Source organism: Cloeon dipterum, chromosome 3 (genome assembly GCF_949628265.1).
Source record: "Cloeon dipterum chromosome 3, ieCloDipt1.1, whole genome shotgun sequence".
Lineage (NCBI taxonomy): Eukaryota > Metazoa > Arthropoda > Insecta > Ephemeroptera > Baetidae > Cloeon > Cloeon dipterum.
Window position 1 is genome coordinate 7,811,175 of NC_088788.1, and position 12,475 is coordinate 7,823,649.

General features: G+C 37.0%; 3 protein-coding genes across 4 annotated transcripts; 2 read left to right on the forward strand and 1 right to left on the reverse strand.

Moving 5' to 3' along the window:
- Positions 1-860: 860 nt before the first annotated feature.
- On the forward strand, positions 861-3,138 carry LOC135939839 (baculoviral IAP repeat-containing protein 7-B-like). The gene is made up of 3 exons (XM_065484417.1): positions 861-1,210; positions 1,486-1,614; positions 1,794-3,138. The coding sequence occupies exons 2-3, from the start codon at positions 1,550-1,552 to the stop codon at positions 3,088-3,090; spliced, it is 1,362 nt and encodes a 453-aa protein (XP_065340489.1). The 5' UTR covers positions 861-1,210; positions 1,486-1,549; the 3' UTR covers positions 3,091-3,138.
- Positions 3,139-4,274: 1,136 nt separating this feature from the next.
- On the forward strand, positions 4,275-9,653 carry LOC135940788 (baculoviral IAP repeat-containing protein 7-B-like). Of its 2 annotated transcripts, XR_010574919.1 has the most exons (3): positions 4,275-5,514; positions 5,938-8,360; positions 8,563-9,653. XR_010574919.1 is itself a non-coding variant. In XM_065485842.1 (2 exons), exons 1-2 carry the CDS (start codon positions 5,462-5,464, stop codon positions 7,319-7,321), a joined length of 1,437 nt encoding a protein of 478 aa, XP_065341914.1. In that variant the 5' UTR covers positions 4,275-5,461; the 3' UTR covers positions 7,322-9,653. The 2 variants fall into 2 exon arrangements, 1 of the variants encoding a protein (XP_065341914.1); XM_065485842.1 differs by having other exon boundaries at positions 5,938-9,653.
- Positions 9,654-9,702: 49 nt separating this feature from the next.
- LOC135940679 (uncharacterized) lies at positions 9,703-11,321 on the reverse strand. The gene is made up of 3 exons (XM_065485672.1): positions 11,199-11,321; positions 10,100-10,799; positions 9,703-9,906 (listed from the first exon to the last, which is right to left on the reverse strand). Exons 1-3 carry the CDS (start codon positions 11,255-11,257, stop codon positions 9,826-9,828), a joined length of 840 nt encoding a protein of 279 aa, XP_065341744.1. The 5' UTR covers positions 11,258-11,321; the 3' UTR covers positions 9,703-9,825.
- Positions 11,322-12,475: the final 1,154 nt, after the last annotated feature.

Here is a 12,475-nt window from a genome sequence, read left to right on the forward strand (position 1 = left end):
TCTCCTGTTCCTGCAGACGGATTGAATCTGTTTTTGGCCATGCACCGGTTTTTCACCTTTCCAACGCAATTTGTTCACGAATTCTTAATCAACCTCATCACACTGGTGGAACTAGGCCCCGGATAAGTAATCTGAATATTTTGTAAGCCCTTTTTCTTTCTGAAAGCTCCTTGAATGTTATTTAATGTGATATTACCGCGGCAAATCTTGATAATTCTTGGCGTGCGGCCTCACGTGGCTCTCGACGTTGAAAAATTAAGATTGCTCCAGGATTTATCAATTGTTTACGAGAAAACTTAGTACGACTTATCTTGTTTGGGCCCTCCTAACCGGTGAAGGAATGAGAGCTAAATGGTATGAATTAAATAATATTTAAGAGACGATTGATCGTGAGAGGCAGCCGCCGCGACGACGAGATAAGAGGGATATGGCTCGGCGACAGCGAGTGCTGGCGAGATCTTTATAGAAGCCGCTCTATTTCTGCGAGCTGTTAGCTGAGGGGTCAGAGGGCACTAGTTTTGGTTTAGCTGTGTTGCAGATATTCGCAACAGATGTATATTAATTGTAATAATTGATGACCAAAACATTATTACATTTATTTATTAAGGAAAACGAAATTTATGTACTGTTGCAAAACATCAATTATCTTTATAGTTTTATACCTTTATGGCCTCAAAATTGATCAATGTTACAAAACTGTAAAAATAACTTAATCAATAAATATCATAAAATTGAAGCAGATGTTATTTAATTTTCGTAATTTTATTGGCTCCGCATAAAACACTGATAACACTGCTACGTAAGTCAAATTTGATTGGCTTAAACTGTTCTTGTCAGTACAGTGTGTTGTGCGTATACTAAAAGTGTTTATCAATGTTGTAAGCTATGTTAACGACTTTAGACTTTTTCAGAGCTTATCTGGCTACATTTTAGCCTTAAAAACTACTCTTTTTTCAAAGTTTCTGAAGTTTTTAATCGATTTTTTTGTGTGAATTATCTCGATTTTTCTGCACACGCTTAACACTTCCCGATTGACTTCGCCCTTTGATTATCGACTAATGGACTGAAAATGTAATGTAATCAATCGACTTGTGTTTGATTCTGAGATTAGTGTGATTGACAACTTTATCAAGACAATCAGACTGCAGTCAAGGCAGAATTAATTTGGACCCATTATTCTACAGTACAAAACACCTCCTTCACGTTCAAGGTAAGAAACGTTTTTAGCTGGAGCCAAGTAAAAGATGCAAAATCCTTCTTTTTGGTTATCTAATTTTCAATTCCTAATATCATAGCGGAAAAATATGGAAAAGATGCAGAGTTAAAACTCATTTTAATCTTATTCATGCAATAACCAGCATAGAACTCTCATATATACATAATTCGTTTTTGTTATCTGTAGCAGGATCATATAAGTTTGCTCTGGCTTATGCTGCACCTATATATGTTTTTCTAAAAGTCTCATTCCATCTACGTTTATAAAAGGTGATGAACGTTGATAAGGAAAGACTTGAAGAAAAACAGCAGCACCGCTGAGAAGAGGAATGGAATGAACGCTATTGGTTCTGCGAAAGACGAAAAACATAATCGTTTACAACCTAGTGGAGACAAACAGTAAGTGTAACATACATATTATGTATTCATTATAAAATAGTTGCAGTGCTAACAATTGATTCAAAAATGCAAAAAATATGCATATCTCTCTTACAAAGCCTTCAATTTGGTTTAAGTGTACTGAAATATTGATAGTTTATTGAAATATAATGATATAATAATATTGATTTTGACGCAAGTTTCAGGAAGTCGGAGAAAAATGAAACGCCATCCAGCATGCATTCAGCTGCCAGCAGTCACAAAAAGAAAACCGAGATTACGTCGGATTTGGATTTGAATTTGGCTATGCATCGATTCTTCACCTTTGCAACTAATTTTCTTCAAAACTATTCACATGAACTAATCCACACACTTGCGGGACTAGGTTTATATTATTTTAATTGTAGTGAATCGCCATTTTTGTGCTGCCACTTTTGCGATTTCGTTTTAAGTGCCACGGAATTGCCAGAAATTTTTGCACACGGGACAAGAGCTGTAAAAATAATTCAAGATAAACATGTCTGTGGCGATAGCGATAAGTCAAGAAATGTGCCGATGGGGAATACCAACAGCGTGCTGAACTACAAATTTGAGGCACACCGCCTTTACTCTTTGCTGAAAAAGGTCGACTGGGAGCACGTTGAGCCGTTTGGACTGGCGAAAAGCGGATTTTACTACACTGGGGAAGGTGACAATGTTAGATGCACTTTTTGCAACGTGGAAATCCGCGGCTGGGAGGAGGGAGACACGCCGGACGGAGAGCACACGCGTTGGAGCCCAAAATGCCCTTTTCTTTGTAATGATAGAAGCCTCATTAACATCGAAATTGGACGTGAAAACAGGGACGTGTCACACGACAGCCTGCCAGCTAAAATAAATATCGGTGTTAATCCGTTCGTTACGCACGAGAAACTTTTCGAAAAATATGGTCAGAACATTAAATTTGTTAGAAAGTCGAACCGTTTCGTTCTAACTCCTCATGATTTGAACATCTTCGAATGGTCCAAACCTCTGAACCCAAACTTTGCAACACTAAAAAGCCGGATCAATTCTTTCAAAGACTACTGGCCGAAAAGCCAGCGGCAAACGCCACTTGAAATGGCCCAGGCCGGATTCTATTACACAGGCAAAGCCGACAAAACAGTCTGCTTCCACTGCAATTTTGGTTTGCATGACTGGGTTCCAGAGGATGACCCTTGCATCCAACACTGTAGGTGGAACTCAAACTGCCAATATTTGTTGATGCACAAGGGACCAGCATTCGTGGAAAAAGTTATACACGGAAGAGAAAAAATGGAAACATCTAATACGTCTTTAAGGACGCGAGGGGACAATAGTATGCTGTGTTTTAAGTGCGAATCGGGAAGTGTTTCAAAAGTGAATTTACCGTGTGGACACCTCAGCTTCTGCAGCGCCTGCTCTGATTTTTCGTGTGCGATTTGTGGCGCAGAAGTTATCTCAGAAATACAAGTTCCAGGCTTGTCTGATAGTTTTTGATAATATTGTTTTCAAAAATAGGAATAAAAGTTAACCGAGTGTTTTTAATTGTAGTGTTTCAATTCTAATCCCTGATTATAAAGTTTTAGTCATTTTTTTGTTTCATTAAATCGCTTAAAATAATGGAATAAAAATTTTTAAGCAAAAATAGTTCATATTATCAAATAGTGCTTTCATAATCTTTGAAATAATAATATTTCTGGACTTATCACTATACCGTCACAAATATGTTCATCTTGAATTATTTTTAGAGCTCTCTAGTGCCGTGTGCAAAAATGTCTGGTAATTCCTCAGCACTTAAAATGAAATCACAAAAATGGTGATTCACTACAAGTAAAATAATATAAACTTAGTATGATCTAAATAATATTTTACCTGTCTTTGTTAATATTGATAGAAGACACTGACTTTAAATTTGCAAAAATCGAGACCAAAAATTAACGCTTGCTCATTATTAGGAGTCTCCCAAATCATTTAAGATAGTGATCATAATCGGGTGAATATTTCAATCAACAGCACCAACGCCCAAGAAGACGAACGTAGTTTGCACGGCGATACCGAGACCCCACACACCTGTACGAGCGTGTGCCGATTGAAATCAATTTATTTTTGGCGCAAGTGGTTAATTAACAATATGTTGTGATTAATTTTCGTTATTATATATTGAAATAAAAAAGAACTAACAAGAACCGGTCTTAAAATAGAAATGACTAAATTTTCAAACGATTTTAATAAGAAACCCATATTGAGCAAAATTATATAAATTTTAGAATTAAAATAATACCTGTAACGCTACAGAGATATTTGGAGCACTAAATCTGTTAATTTTTGCCTCTTTAATTTCAAGCAAAATTTTTAATTTCGATTTTAGTCCAGAGTCAAATTAATTATTCCTAAATGCCGTTGTAATAAAGTAAACCTTAAAACTTTTGTGGGATAAATCTTGCAAAAATTAATAAATAATTAATATGAACGCTCAATCACGCGTATTGTTGTGCTTAAACAAATTTTAGCATATGCGCGCATAACATCACTAATTCAAGAATTTTAACGAACCGTTTGATGTCTGTAGTGTTCGTTCGTACACAAGACACCCACGACGCAGCGAACATCCAGCACTCAACCAGATGTATTGTGGTTGTGCTATTATATAGACAAGCAATAACGGGAGGGGAGGCGTCACACTGGAGAAAGCACTCTTAGACTTATCAAAATACAAGGGTAGATACAAAATCTGTTCGGAGATCAAACTTTCTTTCCTCATTAGACATCCGGATATACGGAAAACATTTTATCTTTGTAAAAAAGTAGATAGTCTGCGCGGGATGTGCTGATTGTGAGCAGAGAGGTTCAATGAAAGACGAGATTTATCACGAAAGCAGCGAAAGCTCACAACAGCCGCTCAAAGTTTGCTTTTCAAAGAGTCAGCGGACACCAATCATTTTTTTCTTTTTTTTCACAATGTTGTAGATTACTTGCTATTCACAAAAAAATATATGGATTTATTAAAGGTTTAAATTTGTTTTTAATTTAAGCACTGCTTATATTTTCTTAAAGGTGGACTTTTTCACTATTTTGTGATCAAAACAAATTGTTAGGAAATATTGTTCAGTTAAAGTTGCCTTTGTTGTTTAAATATTGACGATCTCCGACACTTAAATGTCAATAAGCGTCCAAACTTCTCTAATAAGTGACGTCAAAAATTCCCTATCAAGGATCCATTAATTTGAATAACTAATTACAGATGAAACACTTTCTCTCTAGACAGTTGTAAGTTAGTTAGACTTCATCCTCATTCAATATTATAATTGACACGGACTTTACCCTTGTTGCATCAAAATACATTATTATTTCTTCCGACAAGTTTCGGCGCCCTATTTCATGATTTCGGCATAAATATCGTAACATAATGCATTATATGTGTACAAAATCAAAATAATAATCCTACAGATTTTAAACACACTAAAAAATATATATTCTGCATAATTATCTATTTCATGGAAACACTCATTTATCACCAACAGCAGCCCACAATAACAAAAAATAGAAAAATACTGCACAAAAGCAAAATGAATTACATCCTTATTGCTCACAAAAATTAACATGATTAATTTGTTATTGGTCTTCTGAGAAAAATAGTATGAATAACAATGGGTAAGACGTAATACGACGTAGACTTACATAAAGTCTAAGTCACACATCAAGTCTAAGTCACACATCAAGTCTAAGTCTAACATTGCTGCTTTATAGCGCGGCTGCCGGAGTTTCTCCTCCCAATAGCAGAGCGACAGCCTGCTGAGCTGACGTCAACAAACACACACACACACACACAGCTTGTGCCGCGCCGCGAGTGAGACAGCAGTTGCTTCCAATGATGCCTTTTGTTCAAAGATTGTTACGATGTGAAACTACTCACAGCAAAAAGTAAGTGCCAAAACAAGTACATTTCTTGACAAACACTAAATCAATTACCAACTTTTTTACTGGTGGTTTTAGAGCACAATTGTTTAATTAAATTTTTCGCCTTATGCAGAACATCCGGAAAATTATTTTACGATTTTTTACTTCATATCTTCTTAAATTAATAAATCAATGTTTTTAATTTTTTATAATATTGGTATCCTGTCCTAAAATAATCACCTCCTTTTTGCGATATGAGTGGGAAATAATTTTTAGTTCAAAAAAACAAAAAACACGAAAGTGTTCTTGGTATGAAGTAATTTTTATATTTAAATTCACGTGTTATATATGTTAATTTGGCGCTCAAGGAACACTTTTAGGAGATAATTTTGTAATGTTCTGATAATGGACCCTATGCGAAAAAATCTAAATAATAATTTTTTTCAGATCTCAAGTTGTAATGAAGGGACAACGTTCAACAACTCAGTCAGCAATCTCATCAGAATCTGAAGAGCCCAAGGAAGAGCACCATCCGCTGAATCTCAATCTTTCGATGCATCGCCTGTTTACCTTTCCGCTGCGTATTTTCCGAGAGCTACCGTTTGATTATCTCGTTTTTCTTGCGGAACTCGGCCTCTGCTACGAATGCAAAGACAACCAGGAATTTCTGCAGAGTGAATTTCGCGATTTCAAAATCAACCTAGAGGAAATTGCGGAATATTTCTCTCATGGCGCTGAAAAATTCAAAAAGATGATTTCCACGAAGCTGAAAGAAGCAAATTGTGAAATCGACGATTCGGATAATGTTCCGATGGGAAACGTCGACATCGTACTGAATTATAAATTCGAAGCCCACCGTCTTTATTCGCTGCTGAAATATCCTCACTGGCGGTATGTCGAGCCCTGTGATCTGGCAAGAAGCGGATTTTACTACACCGGAGACGGCGACAACGCAAGGTGCGCCTTTTGCAACCTGGAAGTCAGCGGATGGGAAGACGGCGATGAACCGGACACAGAACACACGCGTTGGAACCCGAATTGCCCATTCATGCTAAAAGATCCGCTGATTTTTAACATTCCGATCGGAAGAGAGCTTCAAGAAGTGAAACACGACAGCCTGTCAATGATGGGCTGCATTGGCGCTAATCCTTTTGATTCGAAAAAGAAAAATTTAAAAAATTACGGCGGAAACATCCAGCTTGTAAAGTCCAACCACTTTATTGTGACGCCTCAAGACCTGAATATCCACGATTTGGATGCGCCTTTAAACCCGAAATTTCTGACGCTTCACAGCAGGATCGATTCGTACAAGGAATTTTGGCCAAAGAGCAAAAAACTGACGCCCCGTTTAATGGCCGAGGCTGGATATTTTCATTCTGGAAAAGGAGACCGAGCCATCTGCTTCCATTGCAATTTGGGCCTGAAAGATTGGGACCTGAACGACGACCCTTTCATCCAACACTGCAAGTGGAATTCGAGCTGCCAATACCTGCTGATGCGCAAAGGTCAAGATTTCGTGGAGAAGGTTCTGCGCTCAGCCAAAAATAAGGAGGAAATCGCAAACGCCCCCACGAAGAGATGCACCGACGGCGATATTCACTGCCTCAACTGCAGACTGGACTGCGTGTCCAAAGTAAATCTGCCGTGTGGCCACATGACCTTTTGCAGCTCCTGTCCTGCTAATGATTCGTGCATGGTTTGTGGATTGGAAGTAATCGCAGAAGTCAAAGTGCCGGGCTTTTCTAATAGTGAGACTGGCACAACGGAAAATAACGTCCTCTCCAGTCTCACTGATGAAGCAAAGGTAAAGCAGAAACAAATTGGAGCATGATTTGTCTGGGAATGAGAGGAATTTTGGGCATTTATATTAATGTATATAGTATGAGCTATTAAGAAATGGTGAATTTTTTAATCTTATGATCTTTAAACTTTAAAAATAAATGCTCACAACTGTTCGAATTTTTCTGACGCAAATCATTAAATTTTAAAGTTTTGTGTTCGAGATGACCTTAAGTTTGGGATAATATTTATTAATTGCCATAATTGATGACCAAAACCTTATTAAAGTTTTTACCAACTTTTATTTATCAAGGAAAATGAAATTTATGTACCGATGAAAGGCAGCATTACATTATTAATCCTGAAAATTGTATACATCTCTGGTTAATGGCCATAAAATTGATCAACGTTACAAAGCTGTATGAAAATAATAATAAATTTATAAAATTGAAGCAATTGTCTGATTTTATTCGATCCCCTTAAGAATGTTTATTAAAATGAATTAAATTAAGATATTTATAAATTTCAGCGCAACTTATTTTTTTTTTAAAAAAGTGGTTTGAAAGAAAGCATGTATTTTGCTATGCTCAACACAATATTATTAACTGATTATTTATTATTTGAAAGAAAATTATACACATACCCTGACGGGCCTACAGTAGAGGCCAAGTTGGGAAATGGCGCCTATGGACAAATTAGAATGGCCGGGGTTGTCTCAGAAGGTGAGTTCAGGGCGCCGGTTATTATGGACCCTACTTAAAATCAAACAATGAATCATTTCATCAATCGATAATTTTTTATCTATTAACAATCATTCCTGATCTGTGTATATAGTTAGTAGAAAAGTCTAATTCTAAATACCTTAGACTTTCCAAACCTTAGACTTTTAAAAGTCTAAGACTTAAAAGTCTTAGACTTAAAAGTCTCAGACTTTTTTTTAGCATCTATATATATGTTATGTATTTATACGGCATTCAGCAGAAGATCGATAATACTGGACGCGGTGATCACCTGTCACAACACACTGAGCCGTGTACGATTTTATCCATGTGTCTGTTGTTATTATTATTACTATATTCAAGATATTGCAGGTAAATAGGAAACTCTAAAGTCACTATTGTCACGAATGGTCATATTTATTTCGTAATTACAGATCAAAAATATTGAACATTTTGCATTGTTAGAAAAAGTCGTTTCTTTCAATTGATTGATTAATTTATCTATTTTCAAATTTCATAGTCAAGCAAATTGGTAAGCAATATCAATAAAAATTTCAAATATTCTCTCTTTCAGGCCTGCACCTGCAGCACCACCATGCACAACTCCGAACTACGTAAAATTGAATCCAAATTTGGCCATGCATCGCTTCTTCACCTACCCCACGGATTTTCACTGCCAATACGCAACCGACGTGGTTCACATACTAGCAGAAGATGGCATCTACTATGTTAATATCGAAAGGAAATCATTCTCGTATTTACGTTGCAATTTTTGCGAGTTGACCATCCGTCCCGAAAAATTTGCTGACTTTTTCTCCAGCAGAAATTATTTAATCGTTCGAAATATAATTTACGAAAATCACAGTGTCTTCGATTGCAAAATCAGCCACGCCGATACTAAAAACGTGACCATGAGAAAAAATAGGAAGCACAATTGTAATTTAGAATCCGACCGTCTTTTATCGATTATTAATAAAATTGCATGTTTGCCCGTTGAGCCTTTTAGTGCTGCAAGAAGTGGATTCTACTCCCCTACTGCTCCTGGAGAGGACAGAACTGTGATATGTGCCTTTTGTCAACTTCGGTTACCTGGAGCACAGCTGCGGAAGCCTGACGAAGAGCACAAGCAGTGGAACCCGCTCTGCCCTTTGATGTCTGGCGATAAGAGCGTGGCCAACGTCGCAATCCAGACCGAGACCACGGAGAAAAAATGTAAAGCGAAAATTCACATTGGAGCCAGCCCTTTCAACTTGTTCGAGGAGCAAGATTTACCCACCGAACCTTTGAACCCGAAATACGCAACCTTGAACAGCCGCATTAATTCTTTTAAAGATTTATGGCCGAAAGGTCTAAGTCAAACGCCAGAAGAATTGGCTCGCGCTGGTTTCTTTTATCACGGAGTTGGCGATCGAGTGATTTGCTTCCATTGTAATTTGGGCTTGAAAGATTGGGATCCAAAAGACGACCCGTTCGATCAACATTGTAAATGGAACTCTAACTGCCAATATCGGCAAATGTGCAATGGTCCAGGCTATGTCTAAAAAGATAATAATCATGTAAAATTTAGTTTTGAGTAGAGCATATTAGTTTGTGGTTCATTTTACAAGCATTTGAGAATTGCTAGTTTTCAGTGCTTTTTGGAAGTAACCATTTTTTAAAATTTAAACTAACACACGAAATCAATTGTTTTTTACCTTTCATTAAAATGCAAACATTCAAGGTTTTATTGTTTAATTTTATTTTAGCACCACGTCGCTTCGCAACTTTTTATGGTATCCGGAAAATTTCCACTGATTGGTTCCAGGTAGGTTCAAGGTTGGTTTCTCCTGTGCAAAGCTTAGTTTCCTTCAGGATTTTGTTGCGGACCGTCAGGCTCAGGTTGTGCAGCTTCAACAGGATCACCACCAGGTTGAAATTCCTAAAAAAATAATGAAAAATTGTTTTGAACTTCAAATTTAAACTCAGTAAAATTATGTTTGGATTTATTTTTCACGATTTTGTAACACAAAGAGATTCATACACTGAGACTTCTTGAAAAATGCACAAAAAGTGTGAAAATTTGCACAGATTGTTAATTGAATATTAAAAAAATCTGTGATCAATTTTTTTACCTGAACTTGATGCGGAAAATGGCCTCCAGCAGCACCGTCAGCAGGGACGATGTCAGGCCTATGGCCAATAGGTGTCGTGGTAACATTGGCCATGCTACCAATGGCGTCACTTTTGACTGAATCGATCTGCTCACTGCCGATCGGGATGTTGTTGGCGGTGACATTTTTATCATTGCGCATAAAAGGACACTTATCGTTCCAACGGAGGTGCTCATCGTCGGGCTTGTCTTGCTGCTCCCATCCATGAATTTCCAATCCGCAGAAGTCACATTTGACATTGTCCTTTTCTCCTAAGTAGTAAAAGCCACTTTTTGCCAACTCGTAGATATTAACGTGCGGAAAATGATCTACATTTTTCAGCAGAGAATATAAACGGTGTGACTCGAATTTATAATTCAGTACGCCGTCGACATTTCCTATTGGCACATTTCTCGAAATATCACAATTTAACTGTAGCAGTCTTCCGGAAATAATCTTTTCAGCATCTTCAATATTGTGAGATAATATTTGAGCAAGTTCTACTGCACTGATGGTCATCGCGTAGAAAATTGAGCGTACAAATCCACACTCATGATCGTAATAAAATTCTTCTTTTGCCAGCATGCGGAGCAGATCAAATTTGAGTCCTCGGAAGAGTTGGAATGGAAAGGTGAGCAGACGATGCATTTCCAAATCCATATTCAAATTTGGGAATGGAACACTGAAAAATTTTTTATGTTTATTTGCTATTAGCTGGCAAATCGTGCAACGGCATTGAAATCAGAGTTTGGAAAACGGGCAGACATTTGACAAAAAGACGGAAATGACCGCTCTTTTCATCAAGTACAAGTTAAGACGATACCTCTACTATTCTGCAATTTAAAAAAATGTGAGTTTATTTTTCAAACGCGAACAGTTGGTGGTCCGCTTTTAGTGCCGGTCTTTGTACAAAAAACCAAAAAGCGAAGCTTTCAACGCTACGAGGTTATGTTAATTTTGTTTAAGTTGGTGTCAAAGTATCAACTAAAGGACTGAAAAAATGATGCAATGGCACTGAAATCAGAGTTTTGACCAGTAAAAAAGATGGGAATCGATTTGGTGTAAATTTTTTGGCACTTACTTATTGCTGTGCTGAGTAGTTTCACGTCGTAACGATCTTTGATCAGAGAAAGGCATCATGGGACTCAACTGTTATCTCACTCTCGGCGCGGCACTGTGTTGACGTCGGCTGACTGGCGCTCTGCTATTGGGAGGAGAAACTCGGCCAGCCGCGCTTTAAAGCAGCAATGTTAGACTTATTAGCCTTAGACCTCATGTAAGTCTACGACGCATTATGGCTACGGCGGAAGGTCTTACCCATTATTAGTCATACTATGTATTTTCCTCAGAAGGCCAATAATAAATGAATCATGTTAATTTTCGATAAGTCGATTTGTGTGTGTAATAAGAATAAGGATGTAATAATTCATTTTGCTTTTGTATTATGTATAGTATTTTTCTGATTTTTTTTTCTGTTGTTGGTGATAAATGAGTTTTGCCATGAAATAGATGAATATGTGTTTTGATGTGTTTCATTAAAATTCTGTAGGATTATTATTTTGATTTTGTATTATATTGATGTATATCACACATCACAGTCAATAAAATTGACACTTGAGTGAATATTTATGACTTGCTTAAAGGCAATACGCCTGTAAAAAAAACAATAAATTTATAATGCTATAAATACAAAATCATTATATTAGTTTTAATTGCTCGTCAGCTGTTACAATTTGAAGCTATAAGAATCATAGAAGATTCTAATTGAAGAGCCAGAAGAGGACGTTTCAGTTATTGGCATCTAATTGCACTTGAACTGGAAAAATTCTATTTTGGGCTGCTGATCGTCAGAGCCAGTTGGCATTGCCCCTGAAAAATTCTGCGCGACAAATCTGTCGTGCTACGCATCGTTCCTAATCTCATTACCAATCGCGATGTTGGCCACGCATTCATAGACTTTTAATTGGAGCATAAGAGAAGAATTTAGTCCTTTTAACATTTTAGATTGGTCGATCAAAATGATAAGATTTTTTGATTAATTTAATTGTTATATAAGCATAGACTTTTAGATTTAAATTACTTCATTCAGTTTGAAGTACAATAATAATGGTACTCTAATGCACAAAAGAATAAACAATCAATCGTGATGAAGGCTTGCTAATGTGTGTAATGGGATGCTGCTTGTGAGAGGGCCGGACCGGTGGAGTTGCTCACTTTTATAACCCACGTTCCTTAGGTCTTTAAAGTCACTCTTGACTTGAATTCGTCGTTTGGAAGACTTATTTACGCTGCTGCTGCAAAAAATCCCCAGAAACAGAAAGTAAGTATTAAGAAAAGCAATTATCATCATGTCCACAT

Coding starts and splice junctions, on each gene's coding strand:
- LOC135939839 (XM_065484417.1), top strand. CDS start 1,550: ATGAACGCTATTGGTTCTGCGAAAGACGAAAAACATAATCGTTTACAA. Junction 1,615..1,793: donor CAACCTAGTGGAGACAAACA/GTAAGTGTAACA, acceptor TTTTGACGCAAG/TTTCAGGAAGTCGGAGAAAA.
- LOC135940788 (XM_065485842.1), top strand. CDS start 5,462: ATGATGCCTTTTGTTCAAAGATTGTTACGATGTGAAACTACTCACAGC. Junction 5,515..5,937: donor GAAACTACTCACAGCAAAAA/GTAAGTGCCAAA, acceptor AATTTTTTTCAG/ATCTCAAGTTGTAATGAAGG.
- LOC135940679 (XM_065485672.1), bottom strand. CDS start 11,257: ATGATGCCTTTCTCTGATCAAAGATCGTTACGACGTGAAACTACTCAG. Junction 10,800..11,198: donor ACTACTCAGCACAGCAATAA/GTAAGTGCCAAA, acceptor AAAATTTTTCAG/TGTTCCATTCCCAAATTTGA. Junction 9,907..10,099: donor ATTTTCCGCATCAAGTTCAG/GTAAAAAAATTG, acceptor TTATTTTTTTAG/GAATTTCAACCTGGTGGTGA.